Consider the following 21,364-nt stretch of genomic DNA (forward strand, 5'->3'; position numbering starts at 1 on the left):
CTCTTCCTGGCTCTGCCTAATTGGTGCAAAGAAGCGACTACGTCACACCAACGCAGAAAACGGGCTCCTTAGGGTTCAAAGCCGAGCCAAGGGCGGGTAGACAAGACAACAAGGCAATGTTGTTGTTCGCGAACAGCGTTGCCATTGTTGTTCGCCAGGAGGCGCGCGCCCGCGGTTCCCTTACATCATTCATCTTCACAGGGCGGGCGGCGTCTGCTTTTCCCCTTAACTTCGATGCCTGTGGTGGATTTTTCAAGTCCGCCGGACCTTGTCGATTCGGCCTGAAGGTCCGCAAAGGGGAGAGGAAGGTCGCATGCAGCCAGCCCACTAAATTTACGGAAGGAATTAAAAGGAGCGAGCGAGAAAGCAGCAGCGGTGGGCGAGGCGGCTAGCTGTGCGTGTGTACGTATCTCTCATACGTTGATACGAGGCGCGCGGGCGCTTAGATTCCCGATTCCTACGTTTAACATCGAATTACGTCCACATCGCACTGCTTTCGTCAGAATCGAACCACAGACAGACGTCCTGGAATTTTCCACTGCCTCTGCGTGCTCTCCCGACCTCTCCCGGCTCTTGGTGGCGCTGTTGCTTGCTCCAGTTCCAGTCTGAAAGTAGAAGAAAGATAAAATGCGAAAATTAAACATGTACAGTAGAGTTGGGGGATGTGAGAGCTATAAACGCAGTAAGGTTCAGTATATATACTCGTAACACGTATGCACATACTTCAAACGAGTACAGACTGCTGATAAATCCACATTGCTGGATTGCTGGGCCAGTTTGGTGGTTTGTGTATGTGTGCAACTTATTTTGGATTTGTAAGGGGATGGACCGAATCTCAGAAGTACTGCAATACTGAGCCGATCCGCGGTCAGGACGGAGCAAGCTCCTAGTCCATGACCAAAGTCAAAAAATCAATTTAATCTAGATTCCCCGATGGGGAATGTATCAGAGATTAAACTGATAAGAACAGATACTACACTTGATCTTAGCCAAAAGGCCGAGAAGCGATAAACCGGTTGAGCTTGACCGCTAGCCCCCCTCCCCCGGGAACGAGCCAAGTTCACGTGGCGAGCTATGCATCGCAAACAGCTTCAAGCTTGAACATAAAGCAATTAGTGCCCGCACACCTGGCGCGCCTTCTCTCCTTCATAATCTCTTCAATTTGGTTGACAAACGGAAGCGCTCTACTTTATGTGGACGAACCACGGACTACACCCAAAAACACACATCACGCGCTCCTGGCTCGTCCTGGCTCTTCCTGGCTCTGCCTAATTGGTGCAAAGAAGCGACTACGTCACACCAACGCAGAAAACGGGCTCCTTAGGGTTCAAAGCCGAGCCAAGGGCGGGTAGACAAGACAACAAGGCAATGTTGTTGTTCGCGAACAGCGTTGCCATTGTTGTTCGCCAGGAGGCGCGCGCCCGCGGTTCCCTTACATCATTCATCTTCACAGGGCGGGCGGCGTCTGCTTTTCCCCTTAACTTCGATGCCTGTGGTGGATTTTTCAAGTCCGCCGGACCTTGTCGATTCGGCCTGAAGGTCCGCAAAGGGGAGAGGAAGGTCGCATGCAGCCAGCCCACTAAATTTACGGAAGGAATTAAAAGGAGCGAGCGAGAAAGCAGCAGCGGTGGGCGAGGCGGCTAGCTGTGCGTGTGTACGTATCTCTCATACGTTGATACGAGGCGCGCGGGCGCTTAGATTCCCGATTCCTACGTTTAACATCGAATTACGTCCACATCGCACTGCTTTCGTCAGAATCGAACCACAGACAGACGTCCTGGAATTTTCCACTGCCTCTGCGTGCTCTCCCGACCTCTCCCGGCTCTTGGTGGCGCTGTTGCTTGCTCCAGTTCCAGTCTGAAAGTAGAAGAAAGATAAAATGCGAAAATTAAACATGTACAGTAGAGTTGGGGGATGTGAGAGCTATAAACGCAGTAAGGTTCAGTATATATACTCGTAACACGTATGCACATACTTCAAACGAGTACAGACTGCTGATAAATCCACATTGCTGGATTGCTGGGCCAGTTTGGTGGTTTGTGTATGTGTGCAACTTATTTTGGATTTGTAAGGGGATGGACCGAATCTCAGAAGTACTGCAATACTGAGCCGATCCGCGGTCAGGACGGAGCAAGCTCCTAGTCCATGACCAAAGTCAAAAAATCAATTTAATCTAGATTCCCCGATGGGGAATGTATCAGAGATTAAACTGATAAGAACAGATACTACACTTGATCTTAGCCAAAAGGCCGAGAAGCGATAAACCGGTTGAGCTTGACCGCTAGCCCCCCTCCCCCGGGAACGAGCCAAGTTCACGTGGCGAGCTATGCATCGCAAACAGCTTCAAGCTTGAACATAAAGCAATTAGTGCCCGCACACCTGGCGCGCCTTCTCTCCTTCATAATCTCTTCAATTTGGTTGACAAACGGAAGCGCTCTACTTTATGTGGACGAACCACGGACGCGGTAAAAATAGGGATGGATACACGCGCAACATTTGAGTAAATCAGTTACATGGATGGACTATGAAAGGGTTTTTCAAGACCAACAATCCTGTTTTGGCTCACACTCAATTCGGCATCATTCCGCGACATTTAAGTCCAAATTTACATTGATCGTCGTACTTCATCCTGTTAGGAGTTAAAGATGACCGATGAATGAAGATATTAGGAGTTTAAGATGAACGACGAATGAAGATATTCATATTTTTAGCAAAGAATGACTGACGCATTATACCCCAATCCTACCCCTCTGGCTGAAAACATGGTGATTCTTCATTATCATACTAGGTACTCATTACTTGGCTTTACTAATAGCAATACTCTGTTCCTTCATACTTATATTCAACATATACTTATATTCACTTCAAAATATAGGGAGGGAGCTTTGTTTCTGCTCATTATTCATTGTCTGCTTTTATTAACTTTTCAAAAATCAACAAATTGGAAACAGTGCCTATGGAATTAGAGCCTTTTATTCTGGTACTAAAAAGCCCTATATTGGTTAATCACTGATCACTAATCTAACATACTCAAAAATAAACAAATGGAGGAAGTGATTCAGATTCCAAAAACTTTAGGAAAATTATGGTACATGTATTTGAAGTCTCATTTATGTTCCTGTCATCAGTTCACTGTTCAAACTGTTCCTGTATGTACCTGATATAACGTTTAGCAACACACCCCTAGGCGCAAATAACCTCAATGGAATGGAGGTTATTTGCGCAGAAGTCAATCAGAACAAAACATAACGAAATCAACACAAGAAATCAACACAAGTAAGCAAATACTAAATTACCAGCAGTTTATTGGTAGACTATGGAAAAGACTTGCAGCATAGATAGAATTTTAAAAATTACAGAATAGTCTTAAAAATGCAACATTTTTCAGTCATACATATTCATCTAATGATTGATCTTACATCTCTTTAAAAACTCTTCTTATCTATTCAAAAGTAATACAAACACACTTTAAGGCTAAGAAATTACAATTCAAGATTTGTAACTGTATATACTTAGCTAGAATAACATATAGTATGGCCTAATTCGAATTTGCAATCAAGCACTTGATGGAAGTAATGATATTAGGAATGTTTTTCAAATGTCATGCGTATTGAAAGCATATTGAAAATCTGATGCCAAGTTTTTATCAGCATTCTGTACCATTTATACATTTTGTTAAACATCTCCATATATGCATTTTGCTGTCCATTTTGTCAACAGTCATTTTGTTACTTCTCCATTTGTTACAGTGTCTTTTTGTATTTCATTCAACATGTCTCTTTGAAGCTACTAATATGTATACTCAGGATTTAAGTACTTGTACAACATTAAACAAATAATACATTCTATGCAGTAATAATATCATTACACACAGGTCATATTGGATCAAACATAAGTTGAAAACCACACAATTGAAACTGGCTACTGAAAATAACTGTATAATGCAAGAATGAGTCTGCGTAAAAAAGGAAGGCACTTTTACATCACCTCCAACCCAGAAAGCTGGAATGTGTAAACAGGGTATATTTCATTTAAGTAGAGATACTGTTATACTGTACTGTTAGTAACTATTTTCTGCAGTATATGTTGTATAAGCAACAGTTTCAAAATGTGGGATATCAGGAAGAGGTGACTAACACTTAACTTAGTAATCTAAGCTAACAGGACTTACCTAATATACATGGCTGTATGTAATGGCTTATCTAATATACATGGCTGTATGTGTCACTAGTGAGTGTGCATTCTAAAAAGGTCAGATACAAGACCTGTATCTAAGCTTAAAATATATCTACTATCACTAGTTCCTATTCTAACTTACTGTACAACTAAGTGGAAGCCTATGCAAATCAATAAGACCTTACCATAGAAGTAAATGGCTGGCATGTAAGGTTTGGTGCAGTGCAGGTAGTAATTTGGAATGTGCTCTTTGTTCCAAAAAAATGTTCGGAATGATAATGTGTCAACGTCTCCATATCTCGGTGTATTATGGAATGGTGAGTATCCAATGATCACCTACTGTGTTGGGTTATGGACTAAGGCATATTCATATTCGCATATTTCCAAACTCCAGAAGTTATCTAAAGCTATTAAAGTGTAAAAATTTAAAAACAATTTCACTGTAAATCTAGAGTCATTTGTAAGATTGACAGGATTTTAAGAATTTTAAGCAATGTTTCTGTAGGATGTGAGAAATTAAGCAAATCAATGCCTCCATTACAAGGGGTTGTAAGTGAAAGTTCAGTTGAAATCATTCCTATCAATGCCATCATTTCTGCAGTATGTTTTCACTGCACCTTCTTCAACCCCCTTCCCATCAGACATGCAAACACTGTTAACACCATCTTTGGCTTGACTTCCACCAGGTCCTCTGGCAGGGCGTACACGCGAGCACCGATCTTCCTGGCCATGGAGATGGCGTACTTGGCGTTTGACTGCCTCTCGTCAGGATTCGTCCCATCACGAACGTTGTTATAGTTGATAGATCCGGGCTTGATGGCGTCGATAAGATCCAGTACCACACGGCTGGAGCTGATCTCTGGATCCTGGAAGCTGCTGAGAGAAGTCTCCTTCCCGGCTTCTTGTAACTACACAAAGGTCAAATTACAAGCAATTAGGAAAAGACAGTCAAACTAAGTCGACCTAAGCAGACAGTGACCCAGTAACCAGTGACCATCACCTTCACAATAATAATCTGACTGTCTACATACTGGAGTGAGAAGAGTGAGAAAAATGCATTTTCATTTCATCATAGAAACACACAGAATACTGTAAATCACTTAAAGAAATATAGCGGTTGGGGGAAAAGGGAATAGGTCACGGCACTTCCTTGAAATATTAGTAATTAAAGCTGTTGACTAGTGACTGTTAAATCAGCTAAAATTAAGTTATAGGTAAGAAATCAAGAATTACAGATGAGTGGCCAAAGACACTAGTCAGGGTAATGTTGAAGTAAGTAAGTAAGTAAGTAAGTTAGTAAGTAAGTAAGTAAGTAAGTAAGTAAGTAAGTAAGTAAGTAAGTAAGTAAGTAAGTAAGTAAGTAAGTAAGTAAGTAAGTAAGTAAGTAAGTAAGTAAGTAAGTAAGTAAGTTGTTCACTCACAGTGGTGTTAACCCAGTCAACAATCTCCTTGTCTTTGATTTTTTCATCTGATCCCTTCAGGTTCTGCAGCAGGGCCAAGGTGTAAGCACGCATCAGCTGCCACACCACCGCTAAAACAAAAGTAGCATACAATTAGAACATCTCCGATCAGAATGTGAATGATCAAAATAATAACAATAAATGCACAATGGATATTTCGCTTCACCAGAATGTTAGATTAGTTTCAAAATCATTGTATAGCATACCTGGACTATTCCACTATTAAAGTATTACATTTGTATTACTATGAAAGGGACAGAGACAAAAAAGTTAGCACTACGAGTACGAGTGATCGCCGTTGCTTAGTGTACCACCAAAGATATATTACAGTAGACATTCTAGCCTTGTCCAATTGACATAAACTGGACACAATTAACAGTTAGATACTAGGCTTAACACTTCTACATGTCGTCTACGTGTGATATCCTAAACATACCCAGTGTCAATGTCTCATTGCCGTCGAAGATGTCCTTGCCACCCACACCGACCAGAGAGAACTTCATGTCCTTGCCGAGCTCGACGGCATATTCACAGTTTTCCATCTTCTTCATGTTCCCTCCCAAAGCTTTGAACTTCTTGTTGACACGGCCCCAGTCAACAACTCCTGGCTTTACCTACAGTGGCAGAGATGTGTAAGACTGTTCACTGCACTGTACATTAAATAGTTGTGTTTGATTGGAAACTTTTGAAAACTTTGGAAAAGAAATACCATGATATCATTTAAAATTGGAGCCATTGGAAATAAGAGCTAAATAATGATAGCATAAGGAACTCGGTGATGAACAGAATAATATAGTGACCAACTGAGAACCACTAAGGGACAAATAAACCAAGTTCATTGTGAATACTGGCTTATGAATAAATTATAGATAAATCAGTAAAATACATTGTCGGAACAGTCGAAAATCTGGGTTGTGTTATTGACAAGTCTAGCCAAAACTATTGCACAGTCTAGCCTAAGCTTTATTTACCTTGTCATATGTCTGGAAGAGGATGAGGCCGTCCATCATGTCGTTGTAGAGATGATTGACATACGGGCTGACCCCTAAACTGTTCATCCAGTTACGGAAAGTCTTCTCTTCACGTGTCTCCTCCAGTCCTAAAAGAGAAAGGTACAACATGCTAAGAATAAGGACTGTACATTCAAAATATAAACACCTGATAATAAACCCTGTACCTGTTAAATGGTTTAGGTACAGGTCTGGACAGTACCAGTACCTGTCAGTACCCGTACAAACTAAACCAGTAGTAGATCTTTTTGATAGGTAAATTCAATGTATGACAATGACTATTTTGACTTAAGAAAAGCTTTTTAGATAAAGAATATTTAGTAAAATTGGTAAGGTACTCAGCCCTATACATAACCATGCAGACATTTCAATATGTCATCATGTTACAAATACATGTACAATGTAACAGAGTGGAGTGCATTTTAATTTGTCTGATCCGTGAATTACAAAAATGTGAATTCAAAGGCAAAGATTGTGAAGTGTAGGTAAGTAGGAGTCTAGGAGACAATGAGACACCACAGGCCAGCAGACTTGTAAGGAGACATGCCGCAATCCACGAGGTAACATACTCAGCCTTTTCATGACAACTCCTGTAATGTACGTATGATTTACTCCTGTATTGCAGCAGTTACAAACAAAACATGGAAGGTGTTAAATTCAATTGACTTATGTTATTGGACATGAAACTCTTATAATTAAGGTGTCATTCTATATCTGACAAGTTTACCAGATTCTAGGTGCCATTATGCTGAAACAATGTGGGATGATTTGTACAGGCAGGCAACACCTGTAACTTACAATTTTTCGTACAATCGCAAAGTAAATGGCATGTATTCTTGGGATTCTTCAAAATTCGGCTGTCTTGTTATAGAAAAGCCTGCTGTGGATCCTTGTTGGTTGCCAGTTGGTTGTGCTTGGAGATTCAAAATAGTATGATGTCCCATGACGGATATGACCGTGTCTAACGTAAGGACTGTACCACAGTGAGTTTTCTAAAGAGGGGAGAGGGGCACTTCACCCTGACAGTATTTTCCCGCCCATTTTAACTTGACTATCCACCTTTTAACTTGTCACTCCTTAATCTCCAAGCAGATCTACACGGGGCGCGAAAATCGTAAATGCTAGCCAGAGAAGCTCCTAGCAGTTACGATTTTTGCGCCCCGTGTAGATCTGCTTGGAGATTAGTCGCTCCTTTCCTCATGCAATTATTTTCCTCCAAAAAATGTGTATGGTCTATATGGCTGAATTACTATGTGTATGTAATGTTCATAGTATACATGAACTCCCTAGAATTCAAACTGTATCCAACTATTTTCCAACTATTTGCCAACTATTAGCAACTCCTTTATAACTCCTTCATTGATGGCAGCTAGCTGACCAAGACTTAATATAATACACACATACACACAAACAATATTCCAAACTTTTAATAAATGTAAGACTTGATATAATACACACATACACACAAACAATATTCCAAACTTTTAATAAATGTAAAATACACATAAATGCAAAAAGTGACACACTACAACATGCCAGGTACATAAAACCATGTGACCCTCTCTAGAAAGTAGGACAGTCTTACCTTCAATGTCTGGCATCTCTTCAGGCAGGTCCAGGGCTGGCCAGGTGTTGAACAGGTTGGCAACAAAGGCTGTGTTCAGCTTGGAGTTCCCCCGAACAACATCCTTCGGTGTCACAAAGGCCCTGACAGGGTAAAGATCACAAGCTGGACTCAGCAACTCTTACAAGGTTACATATAAGGGGGCTCGATAAATCAACATTGACCTTCATCTTCACACATCTCAAATATCACAATCTATCCAGAGATTCTTCAATATGCTGACCACAAATATCATACGTGCACATGCACACACACACATCTCAAAATCAAATATCACAATCTATCCAGAGGTTCTTCGATATGCTGACCATATGCGCACGTGCACGTGCACGCACACACACACACACACACACACACACACAAACAAACACACACACACACACACACACACACACACACACACACACACACACAATAACTCAATTTTTTTCAAAGTTATCTGGCTTTGTTGAGACAAGGAAAGAGACTAGGTTAATAGATAACAGATCTCTGAGTGTTACTAATGAATGTCACTGAATGTGAATGACACATTTCACATATCTGCATTACTACAAAATATTTTTCAAGATTCATCAATATCATATCATGTCGGGCTGTTTCCTGTATTCAGAGCAACATGTCATGAAACATTATTGCTAAATTGACTTTGTAATCACTCAAAAAAAGATAGCATGTACAATCTACAGCCTTATAAGTTATACTATTACCTGCAGTCCAGCTTTTCTGCGTTCTGCAGCATGAGTTCCGCGCGCTGTTCTGGGTCGTTCTCGTTCAGAGGTCCAAGGTCAACCCCTCTGTCAGGAGGGGCAATTTGATTCAGCAGATACGTGTAGGCTTCGGAGTCCTACAATAGGGGGGGGCAACTTTCCGTTAGAACTCAAAACACAAAGTTTTTCAAGCTAACAGAGTCACCAAAATCAGGGCTTTTTCTAAGGAGGGATGCCACGCCCTCATACTTTCCCCTTTCCCTGGAGAGCAGCTAGGTTCTCTGACAAGCAAGGGGACCATACTAAGCCACAAGTGTCCAACCTGTCTGACAGTAATTTTGCCCCTCAGGAAGCCGTTAGAAATAACTTCAAATTCCACTGCTTGGTCCGACTCACTCCAGCACCTCTTTGAATTATTTTTTTGGAGAAAAAAAACTAAATATATACATGTCTCCAACATTGAGGCAACAAACCTAATTACCTTTCAACAGCAACATATAATAATCATTCATATCCTAATAATATAATTGTGGAGTCATGAATTTTTCACAAACCGATTAGTAATAGAGAAATGCTGACATAAGAGCTGATTATGACATTTCAAACTCCCTACCTTAATGTCTCCTCCAAAGTTGGTGATAGTCTTGTCTATGCCAGCGTTCTTCAAGTGATAGTTGACCCAGCGCAGTAACAGTTCCTCTGGGGACAGTTTCAGCAAGTCTTCCATGTCTTCCCCATCCATCAGAAGCTGCACGAGTCCTGCGAAACAACATGTCCAGGAAAATGTCAGACACTCAGCCAGGCTGTTAGCTAGCAGGTCGTCAGCTCTATTCTGGACGCCCAACACTAAATACGAAAAAGAAATTAGACGCTCTCCTTTTGTAGGGGACACCAAGAAGGTACCCTGTTTCCATGGCAATTACATATATCTGTAGTGTAGGTGTGTTTTCCAACATACACTGTGACTCAGATCAGACACTGGGACAGCATAAAAATTGACTGCTATGCAAAGCTACTGGGTAATTGTTATCCATAGAGCCAATTGGGTAAGGCTTGTTTCTTTTCACATCATTTTTGTTACTTGATATATTGTTGATCTGACTTTTGTACATAAAATAAGCAATTAACTGCTTTTAGCCCATTCCTCGTAAAATGAATGTCAATAAAACTAAATATATTTGAATAGTAAGGAGAAATTCATATTCCTTACAGCCTTTGATAAACTGATAAGCGAGAGGAAGTTGAAAGTACTAGAGTATACTAGATGTTCATATATGCACAAGTCATGAATATGTACATGGTTGTTAACATGTGACCTATGCTTAGACCAGTGGGGCGAAAATGTACAATACAGGTCTTCTTCAATATATTGTGTTCTGACCTGGGTTGTGCTGCAGGTCGATCTGAGCGAACAGGCCGATCCTGATGATCTGCCAGAGCAGCCCCAGCACCAGGTGAGGCTTGCCCTCCTGCAGGTCCACCGCCCCGATGTTCACGATGTTGCAGCCGATGGCGCTGGCGGAGTTCAGGGCCAGGTTCAGGTTCTCTGTGGTCTTGTACTGGTTCAGTTTGGTCTTGTTGATTGCACGCTCGTCGATGGTATCAGGGCACGACAGGTTGATCATTTTGCTACATGACAAATGATAAGAAATGCTTTTAATTTTGAGAAAAGCTGGTGGCACAGCAAGAAAGGGGTGAGCAAATATAACCACATTGATATATTGAACATATGCTACATGACAAATACTAAGAAATGCTTTTAAGAAAGTGGCATGGTGGCCTTGTTATCAATATTAGGGTTGTTGACTCAGAACTTGGAGGTACTGAGTTCGAATACTAGACAGGGAAAGGTACTTTATTATAATATTACACAAATTTCCTCACTCAACTAAGGTGTGAGTACCTAGCTTCATCTATGATGTCTATGGCACGACAGGTTGATCATTTTGCTACATGAAAAAAGCTGGTGGCACGGCAAGAAAGGGGTGAGCATACAAATGTTAGCTGAGGAGAAAGAGGAGTGATCCAAACAACTACCATGCTGGCATAACAAATATAACCAACAAGATCTCTGTATGAAATGAAAGATAAAGCCAAAAAACTACCATGACATAGCAAAACAAATTGGTCGTATGGATAAGTGTGATGGGTTTTTTAACATCTCCAAAATGCGACTCACCAGAGAAGAATGCCGTCCTGGATTTTGGTCCACAGCTCGTCTGTATTGACATCAATGTCCAAGTAGGGCTTGCAGTCTTCATCGTTGGCCAGGTTGCTGTTGATCCAGTCGGCGAAGGCTGTTTTTTCCTCCTCTGAGTAGGAATGCGTGGTCCCTTCCACCGAGACGCCAGACATGCCGCCCTTCTTCACAATGCCCTGCTTTGTGGCCACGGCCTTCTTAAAGGAATGAGCAATGTGGCTGGACTTCATGTCAGCATACACCTGGAAAATAAGTACGGATACATTTATCAGATCATCCCTGGAACATTAAAAACCATTCATATGTTTATCCGTTCAGTTTCCTTACTGTTTCTGTAGCAGGGCATATTTTTACAAATTATAGGAAGGGGTTGCTAGCACTTCCCCTTTGATATGCTTGAGGCACCTCCTCGAACACAGGACCTCACTTTTATGGGGGTGACTGGTGCAGCCCCAACCAAGACGCTCTACCCAGGAGCTCAGCTGTGAGGCTGCTACCAGTCCCAGTAGGAACATCAGTAACAGAAAAAAATATGAACAGTTTGAAATGATTTTTTCTTCTGAAAATTACTGTATTATGTTAAAAGATTTGTACAGTGAAATGTGTCAAAACATTTGCACAGGGGCTAAAAACAAACTTCATTGGACTATTCCATTGGGGTCAGAGTAATAAGTGACCTTGCAAAAAGGTTACATGTTTCTACCAGTTACAGTACTTAGCTTTTTATTGTTAATTTTCATGTTTTTTCAGGAGGTCAAAATATACTTTTCTGTGAAAATAGAAAGAGTGTGCATGTTGGCTTGATCAGATGCATTTGTCAGCCACACTTGGATGAATTTGACACCCCTACAAAGTACCTGTCAAAAGTACTGAATTGTTTGACTGAGTCTGAAATGTGATGCAAGTTACAATTCTAAAAATATTTTCAGCACAAGTTGTCCTTGTAGTTGGAAGGATGAACTAGAAAACTGTTAAAATCAATGTCAAACATGTCAGTTTAATGGTCACTCCCTACACTCAGTACTAGTGCTAGTGCAGGCCTGAAACATGAACTATTTACAGACTGGGCAAACCCTGCCCATTTGGCAAACAAGCCCTGTGTGTGTACTATTGTACACTGTACATACAGACCTCGCTCAGGCTGTACTGACACACATGCTATATACATGATGTTACCAAGTAGGCATTCCATTAGCATACTACGTATCAAACAATTTGTCTTTCACAGATACATCGTATTCCCGTGCATGTATTATATACATGTACAACAACTAGTACTAGTACAAGACTTAAATGCTTGTTGCAGATCCAATGAACTAATATCTGCATACTATCTCTTCTACCCAGTAACAAGATTAAGGAATGTACACTGCTGTATTTAAAACACAAGCCATCAAACATGATTAAATATTTATTGCAATAATGGAAGCTGTCTCGCTATTCCAAGTTTTCAAGTGGTGTACTGTATGCAACATTATCAGTAATTACCATCCCATTATAGAAATTTAAATAGATGTAAGGTTTTTAGTTGTTTACTGTTTACTGTTTGTTGACTGAGGTTGCTACTAAGTTTTGTCAAATTAAAAAAAATGCACACATGGAAGGAAGGCACCATATCTATGCCATATCGGCATACATAGATTCCCCCTGTAAGCACTTGCTCTGTATGGTCCATGCAATCATAGTGCTTTGACCATTGATAGAGAGGCACCAATCACTTTGGGCTATTAACTCTATCATTATCAAACTCAGGAGGGGGTGTGTGTATAATTTCCTTGGGAGCATGTTGGCCCTAGAGCCAAGAAGCTGGCCGGTGTAGGCTCTGGAATCAGTCTAACTCAGGGGGCCTGTTGAGGAGTGATGTATAATTTCCTTGGGAGCATGTTGGCCCTAGACTAGAACTTAGAAGCAAGAGGCTGGCCTGTGTACAGTGTAGGCCCTGGAAACAAACTTAGTCAAAAGGAGCTGTGTTATTTTCTTGGGGACAGTACTAGTCAAACTCAGATGGACCTATATAGTATTTGTATGATTTCCTTGGGAGCATGTACATGTATTGTTGTATGCCCTGGAAACAGTCTGGTAGCCAGGCTACAAGAAGGCGGCACCACACAACAACAACCATCCTCCACATCATGGCACATGACCTCATCTCACTTCCTCCAGCCCCCATGGCCAGCTGGACATATATGGAAGTTTAACACATGGCTTCCTGCCTCAACACATGATCTCACCAGATTTCCATTGTAGCAGCGTGACTAATGTTTGCTACTGTGAAAAGAACAACTACCACTAAGTATAAACCATGAAATGTGTCATGAAATGTGTCCTGCAAGCAGAATGGCTACACCTGTTAATTACACACTTCAATTATTCATTCTGAAGTCTTTGTTGCCAAGTTTTAGACCACCAATTCCTCCGGCTCTGTCCAAGGATGAACAAACTGATATGCAGTAAAAACAAGTGAACTAAAGTTGTTAAGAACTTACATTTGTATTAGCAGTACAAAGTCCAGGGTAGGCATGTGGAATCTATGCTTCCCCACAACTGTACACATGTGATGGATTGATTACAGGATAACAGATTCTTGTTGAATGAGTTGTGCAGTTATATAATCAACTGATGACAGAAAAGTTTTTATCATGACTACATGTACCTGTTGTCTAGATCTAAATATGGAGGAGCTTCTAGCACAAGCCTCGGACTCTGGTATTAAATCTGTACATGTAAAAGTATAACACACCACTTATCTAGAACAGTTGGGCTGAAACCCAGAGAAATACAAATAGAAATAGCAAAGCCACCCTGCACTTAGTCATATACTTGAAAAAGTAACATGCTTCACCTCAACATGAGGACTTTCACTTGATAGGCTTTGATGCTGGGCTAAAATCTTCATACAGTCCTTTCATGTGTAAATAATACAACAAATATCCCAGAATGTGCATGAGTTTCATGATCTATATTATAATTTTCAAAGTTGTGATTGGCAGATTTTTAAGTCAGCTATAAATACGGCTGGAAATACATTATTCTACCTGCATATACAGATTAGTAGTTATAGTACAGGTAAATTTGACCATAGAGTAGTAGTAGCATTTCTGATAGGAATTTGTTAAACTTGCTGAGAAGTTAGAAAATCTAAAGTTGTATATTGAAAAGCCTACTAGTATCTAATGTTCAGAGATTATTCAGATCTAAGTCATTCAAGATGGTGACAGGAGCATCTATTTATGCATCCCCAAAAGCAACAAAGAATGGTGCAGATGAAAGGTACATGGTGTAGTGAGAATTCTGATATATTTACATATGCATAAATGACACTAAAGCTTGCGTGCTAGAATGTACGTCAGTGTTGACAGGGTACTTGACTTCTGCACCCGCACATTCCTCCGCACTTGTGTCGCCTTTTAACATAGAGACAGACTTTTCAAAATACTTCTTGTCAGTGTTGAAAGCCTGTGTTGTTGTGATGAAAATTTCTACAAGCAAAACGGGAAAAACCTTGATCATATCTTTTTTCAAGCAAGTATCATCAAATAGAATTTTCTGGAGGATTTATTAAGTCATGTCATCCACCAAAGTGCCAGGGCTTGGAACACTTTACTTGCTGTTTTTTGTAAGCTCCATACGTGCATAATAATTAGCTTGAATAGTAGTTTTAACCTGTAATTGTGAAATGTGCAAGTTGTTTGTATTTTTTATGCGATCTCAATTTTTTTCCTGTCAATCACAGGTTGGCATTGATTTAGAGCAGGAACAGTGTGTCCTGACCACAGTACTTCGACACTGGTTTGTGACAGGCCCCAAATCAAAAGCATTTAGAGAAAGCCTTATTCATTGAAGACAGACCCCAGACATACATGGATTGATCCTAACTGCTGAGAAAATTTATCAAGCTGTTAGTGTTACCAAATCTTCACTAATCTAAAAGTAACAGCATTTGATTAATCAGTGTCTTGCACCCCCATTCCAATCCTGACATCACACACTACAGGCCCTGGGGATCTCCTAATAACTCTGCTAAAATGTCACAAATGCAGTACTTTCCGAGATAAAAGAAAGTCTACCCTTCAGTAAGCAATTGAAGTATGTCTATGTCTATATCCCTATTTAGAGAATGACCGACCAAATTCCAATTGGGGATTACGTTGTACATGTTGTAATTAGTTCAATCTCCAGTCCATGTTGGAATTAGTTCAATCTCCCTCCTCTGTCCTTGACCCACAGGGCTGGACATACCACCTGCACATGCAGGGTAGCTCAGGTAATAGCCTGGATGCCAGACCCCCGATCTCTAAAATATCCATCATGTGGGGTACACACCACACGATAGATGTTTTGAGAGATTGGGGGTCTGGCATCCAGGCTATTCACTCAGGTAACATTTCAGCTGTGCAGGTGTTTTTGATATCTGGTAACCTGCACCAGATCTGCACTGGTCCATGATATAACATGCCCCAGGGCTACTACTAGTACTACCAGGGTGAACAAATTTTAGGCACAGGTACAGGTTTAGGTACAGGTCCTGTAGCACTCAGCATTTGGGAAAGAGTATGGTAGTTAAACATACACCGCTACCAGTAAACTAGCCCAGAGGAGCGGAGCTTGGGTAGCGAACGGAAAGCTAATATTAGTACTAATAAGGCTGGATTCCAGGCTACAAAGTTGTGCCCAGGGCTGCCGAAAAGGAGACGGGTGCCGCCTTATGCACCGTCTGGTGCGGGGAGGACTTAAACTTTAACTGTTAACTGAGCTACATGTTCAGTACTTGTTTGAATTAATTGCTGATCTTCAATAAGCATGTTTGAACTGAAACAACATAATGTTTATTTGTCCCATACACATAAGCCCTACAAGTAAGAGATCTATATATAGTAGTGACCACAACAAGAGCTACAGTTGTATGAGGTGTCATTTTCATGAAAACAAAGATACTAAAGAGTCTAGATGTGGTTTCAGTGCACTGCCATGGTAATTTCATCTGTCAAAGTTGCCATCCCCTGACCTGTCATCCCAGCCAGGCTTAAACTTAGGGCCAATTTACATACAGCTTGTCTAGATATCTGGACTGCAGATATCTGCCAGGCGACAGCTTTTTTCTGTGTCTAAACAGGAATTTTATGGTCTTAATGAGGTTTTTTTAGATGTCGGGAAAATTTCAGCCGACCACTCTGAAGCATTCGCCCGACAACTCAGCGGGAGTCCCCGACCGCTCCAGCCGGACGTCTAAACAGAATGTGTCGCGTAGTAGACATCTGGAGGTCGGGGTTCACGCTAGTTTGCATATTTGGCGGGCGATAAAGCGGGAAAACTTCTTAGCATCAAGGACCATTTGTTCCCAAACGGACGACGGACTTCTTTCGTGATGCCAGATCGTTCGGTGGATCGGCCCTCCCCCCTCCGCCGCGACAAGGGCAGCGAGTAGGAACGCAGCGTTGATTCTGACCGGTCGCTGTCGTCTTCCTCGGTACCTCAAACGCCTCTTACGCTCAACCCTTGCTTGCTGCCTCATGTTTAGCCACACGCGAGTCAGATAAAGAAAGAATACCATATTCATCATGACGAAAAACACAGGCGGTTCTCCCGCCATTTTGAAACGCACGCAAAAGGTTAAATAGGGTCACGAGTGCAATCAGCGCGCTGCGTGAGTCCTGCGGTACTTCCGTGTATAAATGCGTCCAGATATCTAAGGCTCAGATGTCGGCGGATTTTTAGATATCTGAAAAAACTCTGTATAAATTGGGCCTAATTAGTGGGATTTGGTACAGCCTTCGGTCACAGTAATTATCTATGCTCCACAGGCACATTATTTATTTATTCATCTAACCCCCTGCAAGCAATTAGGTCCAGGTTCAATGTCATGAAGTGACCAAAAATAAATTCCATCCTTCACAATAACATTCTTGACACATCATGTACCAAGCTGCAAGAACTAAAAATAGATGGACTGAAATGCGAAGAAAATGAGCAGTGCAGGTAAAACCTGTCTGGTGCAGACACATTGTAATGTTGAATTTTACCTGTACCAATGCAGGCAAACAGAAAAATCTTTGTGAACCCCAAGTCTTACTTCCAGAAATGATGATTTTGTCCTTTTGTTGTGATGTTTTCAGGTATGAAAGGAAGTAGGGGATACACTACCTTCATGATTCATCCTAAGAAGTATGCATAATTAGACTGTGTAACTGCAAAAAGTATGTTATTGCATTGTACCTTATATTCTTTTTCATAATATATGCATTTCTTACAAGGTAAAGATGATCTCAGTTCAAAATTGAATTTGCTGCATATAAATTCAAATATTGCAGCACCTCTAAGGCTCTAACTGATATTATCAATCATTCCAGTCATGTCACTTTTCTGTAAACTGACAAGTAGACATGAAAGTTAAACCAACACCTAACAGCACTTCCCACTTTTAGAACAGATCCACTGGTTATGATGAACTGTCTGTGCTTTTAGGTGATGTTGGGCAAAAAGGAAGTATGGCAACAATTCCTTGATCTAACCAAGCATGCATAATTGGACTGTTCAACAAGTGCATCAATTCTATTCTACCTTACATTCTTTTTCATATGCATTTCTTATGAAGTCAAAATGATTTTGACAATTTGAGTTAAAATTTGAATGTTTTGCCTGTAAGTGTATAGCAGCATCAGCTCTAACTGACACAACCATCCCATTTAGCCATTTTACTTTTCTGTAAACTGAAACACCTGTGACCTGACAGCACTTCCCACCTTTAGAATAGATCCACTGATTATGATGAACTGTCTGTCCTTTTGTGATGATGTTTTGAAAAGGAAGTATGGCAACACTTCCTTCATCTAACCAAGCATGCATAATTTGACTGTTCATCAAGTGCATAAATTGCATTCTTCTACCTTACATTCTTTTTCATATGCATTTCTTATGAAGTAAAAATGACTAACTGTCTTGCCTCTCACCATCTTAAATTTACTTGATATGACCATTCAATTCAGTCAGGTCCCTTTTCTGTAAATTGACAAGTGAGTCCTACCAAAAAAAAATGTTGTGTTTCTGGTTAGGGTCCTGAAAATATAGGGTTCGGGAAGATTCTCTTTTCTGAGGTTTTTTTAGAGATCTTGGCCGAAGTGATACAACAAATACATGTTAGCCATGTAAAACAGACATGCATTGTACAAGCACAAATATATCAATCAACTGAACAAAGAAGTACAATGTTTACCACACATTCTTACATCAATTGTTCAAAGCCCTAATCTGTTGACAGAGTTTGAAATATGTAGGAAGTGTGTTTTGAATCACTCATTAGATCTAGATCATCTAGTAGATACCAGATTGAAAATTATGTCCCTTGACTTGACATATCTATGACCCCTAGGATCCCAAAAAAGAAGGCCAGGGTCAGTATGTTTTTGCTAGGGTCAGAAACATAACGTCAGCAGGTGAGAATTACTGGTTTCAAAAAAAAAAAAGAATCTCCTATATTCCATATTTTCCTAGGCCTAAGAAGAAATGAAAGTGGAACACCTGCGTCAGTGACAACACTTCCCACTTTTAGAACTGATTGACTGATTATGATGAACTGTCTGTCCTTTTGTGGTTGGGCAACAGTTCCTCTGTCTAAAATGCTAACCAAGCATGCACAATCTAACTGTGCAACAAGTGCATAAACTGCATTCTACCTTACATTCTTACAAAATTGAATCTGTTGCCTCGTACATAAAATATTGCATCACCTATAAGCATAACTGATATGATGATTTAATTCCATCATTTCACTTTTGTGTAAACTGACCAGTAAGAAGAAATGAAATTGAAACACTGGACTTCACTTCCCACTTTCAGAACAGATACAGTTGATTATGATGAACTGTCTGTTCTTTTGTGGTGATGTTTTGAAGAGGAAATTGGGCAAACTTCCTTCATCTAATCAAGCATGCATAATTAGACTACAGCAACAGGTGCATTCATTGCATTCTATCTTACATTCTTTCTCATTTGCAATTTTATCTTCTAATTGATACCGTGAGTCAGAGAATTAAAAAGATACAAAATTCAGGTAACCATTACCCTGTTGTTGACATTAGTGGACAGGTATTAGAACTGGTTACATGTGGCTGTGTAATCTTTACAAACAACTCTGAATCAGTCTGCATCTGTGTAGCCATGTACATGTAACCGCCTTTCAGCATAACAGTAAACACACCAGCTTTTAAATTATAGGCCCTCGGCGCAGCAGCAGCAGCTGATTATATTACACTGAACCACCTGCCACACCTAACCTTTGCACATCTAGCTGTAAGCGTTAACATTGTTTAAAGCTATCTGGCGAGGATGCTCCTATACTAGTACACTGCGCTAGTACTTGAATGCAACAAGCTCCATACTGAGATCTAGGAAATTGCTCATTTTTTTACACATTAAATTAATCCTAGGTTGATAACTTTGGACATCAGGTGTACTTGAAAACATGACTATGACTGCCATGACTGCCATTTTGTCACTATATGTACAAATGCATCTACGGCACTTCAGCTAATGACTTTGATAAGAAATAACTTGCTCAGTTATGTCGGCACTTCTTCATCAATGAATTACTGGTAAGATTTATGGTGTAATCAGTAACAACATAATCGTGGCTGACATCATGGGGACACCCCTCCCCTAATGTAAACTCATCTGTGTAATGTGCACAGAGACCACTCCCTTCACAAGTACTGCACCTGTAACAGCCATGATGACACACCTGCTACTCACCAAGCAGAGGAGGGGTTGCGACTGGTTTTTGACGTGTTTCTAGGCGTTTTTGTCGGGCTTTCTACTTTGTCATTTTATTTTTGTCCAGCCAACCCACAAAATTGCACCTGAAACAGGCATGATGACACACCTGCTGCAAGTGGATGCTTAAGTAAGGGCTGGTTCATGCATTCTAGCGAGGGGGTTGCTGCATGGGTGTTTCCGTTTATACTTTACTGTAAATGCATTTTAAGTTAGAAGGGATTTCATTTCGCTGAAGGGAGAAAATGGAGTGTTTGTGGTTGTTTATGTTGGCAGTTGAAACAATGGAGTAGGCAGGCAAAAGGCAATTTTGGCAAAGTTCGCAGTGAAGTGAAGGGACAAAAACCGTGAACAATAAACCATTGCGACAATTTTAGCATGTACAGTACCCTTGACACTACATTCAGAAAGGCCATCTGCAAGTTAGCTCCTTACAAATTACAGGAAATTTAAACAACTTAGCCTCGGGCTTGGAGAAAAAGGCATGCTGACAACGTTACTATAAGAAAAATTCATACATGGGTCATTTTGATGGGATTTCAGTTTCTGTCTGGTTAACTGGGTGGTGAGATGTGCCCAGCAGCAGTCATGGTTGTTTTCTCTAACCAACTGGGCGACCCAGGGCTGACCTGACACATCAAACTTCATGTCACCACTAAGACAACAAGTTGGACCAGCGAAGGTTTGCAGAAGCCAGAAGGCATGTCTGTGGCCAGAAACACAGACGCATTTCTAAACGATATGCCTCGTGCTAACCGTTGTTGAACTGGGACTCAAATAAGTCCTAACCTTTTTAGCCTTTAAACTATCGTACAAACGCAGTAAAGTTTAGCTTGAGTGACGTTCTCAACCAGGGCTCCGTTTGCTTGCTAACCCCGTCATGGTTCCGCCCAGCTTCACTTCCTTACGAGTGAACCCTTGTATAAATTTATCACTAGTATACAGAACAGTTGAGGGAGCCCCCCACCCCACCTCCACGACTAGAGTATCTCGTGTAAGACACTTAAACATACCGCGACAAACTCCTCGAAGTCGATGGTGCCATTTTTGTTCTTGTCGAGTTCCGCCGTGAGCTCGCGGAGCTTGTATCCGGGCAGGTCCTCCCCGCAGGCCCGGAACAGAGCGCCCAGCTCCCCGGTCGAGATCGAGCCGCTGTTGTCCACGTCGATCTCGTTAAAGCTCGCCATGAGCTCGTCCAGAATTTCCGGCTGGATCACGGAGAAGCGGTTGCTCAGGTCGTTAGACATGGTGCTGGTGGTTGCGTTGGTAGAAGTTTTGTACTCTCGGGGTGGTTTTTAGTTCCTGTTCTTGATGACCAGCGAGACGCGAGATTCTGGGTTCGAACCTCTTGAACCAAAACGAGGCTGAGGTCTAGGGGTCAACAGCAATTCTCCGCGGAGCCTCATTCTCCAGTCAGCTGG

General features: G+C 41.1%; 1 protein-coding gene and 2 non-coding genes across 3 annotated transcripts; all 3 read right to left on the minus strand.

Moving 5' to 3' along the window:
- Positions 1-818: 818 nt before the first annotated feature.
- On the minus strand, positions 819-1,009 carry LOC136426320 (U2 spliceosomal RNA). Its single transcript, XR_010754258.1, has one exon. It is a non-coding gene; the product is annotated as a U2 spliceosomal RNA (small nuclear RNA).
- A 1,061-nt stretch (positions 1,010-2,070) lies between these two features.
- On the minus strand, positions 2,071-2,261 carry LOC136426321 (U2 spliceosomal RNA). The gene has a single exon (XR_010754259.1). It is a non-coding gene; the product is annotated as a U2 spliceosomal RNA (small nuclear RNA).
- Positions 2,262-3,288: 1,027 nt separating this feature from the next.
- LOC136422707 (plastin-3-like) lies at positions 3,289-21,312 on the minus strand. Its single transcript, XM_066410551.1, has 10 exons — positions 20,957-21,312; positions 11,157-11,419; positions 10,359-10,606; positions 9,591-9,736; positions 8,978-9,114; positions 8,232-8,353; positions 6,608-6,735; positions 6,073-6,250; positions 5,598-5,707; positions 3,289-5,084 (listed from the first exon to the last, which is right to left on the minus strand). The coding sequence occupies exons 1-10, from the start codon at positions 21,188-21,190 to the stop codon at positions 4,785-4,787; spliced, it is 1,866 nt and encodes a 621-aa protein (XP_066266648.1). The 5' UTR covers positions 21,191-21,312; the 3' UTR covers positions 3,289-4,784.
- Positions 21,313-21,364: the final 52 nt, after the last annotated feature.

Source organism: Branchiostoma lanceolatum, chromosome 1 (assembly GCF_035083965.1).
Source record: "Branchiostoma lanceolatum isolate klBraLanc5 chromosome 1, klBraLanc5.hap2, whole genome shotgun sequence".
NCBI classification, from domain to species: Eukaryota; Metazoa; Chordata; class Leptocardii; order Amphioxiformes; family Branchiostomatidae; genus Branchiostoma; species Branchiostoma lanceolatum.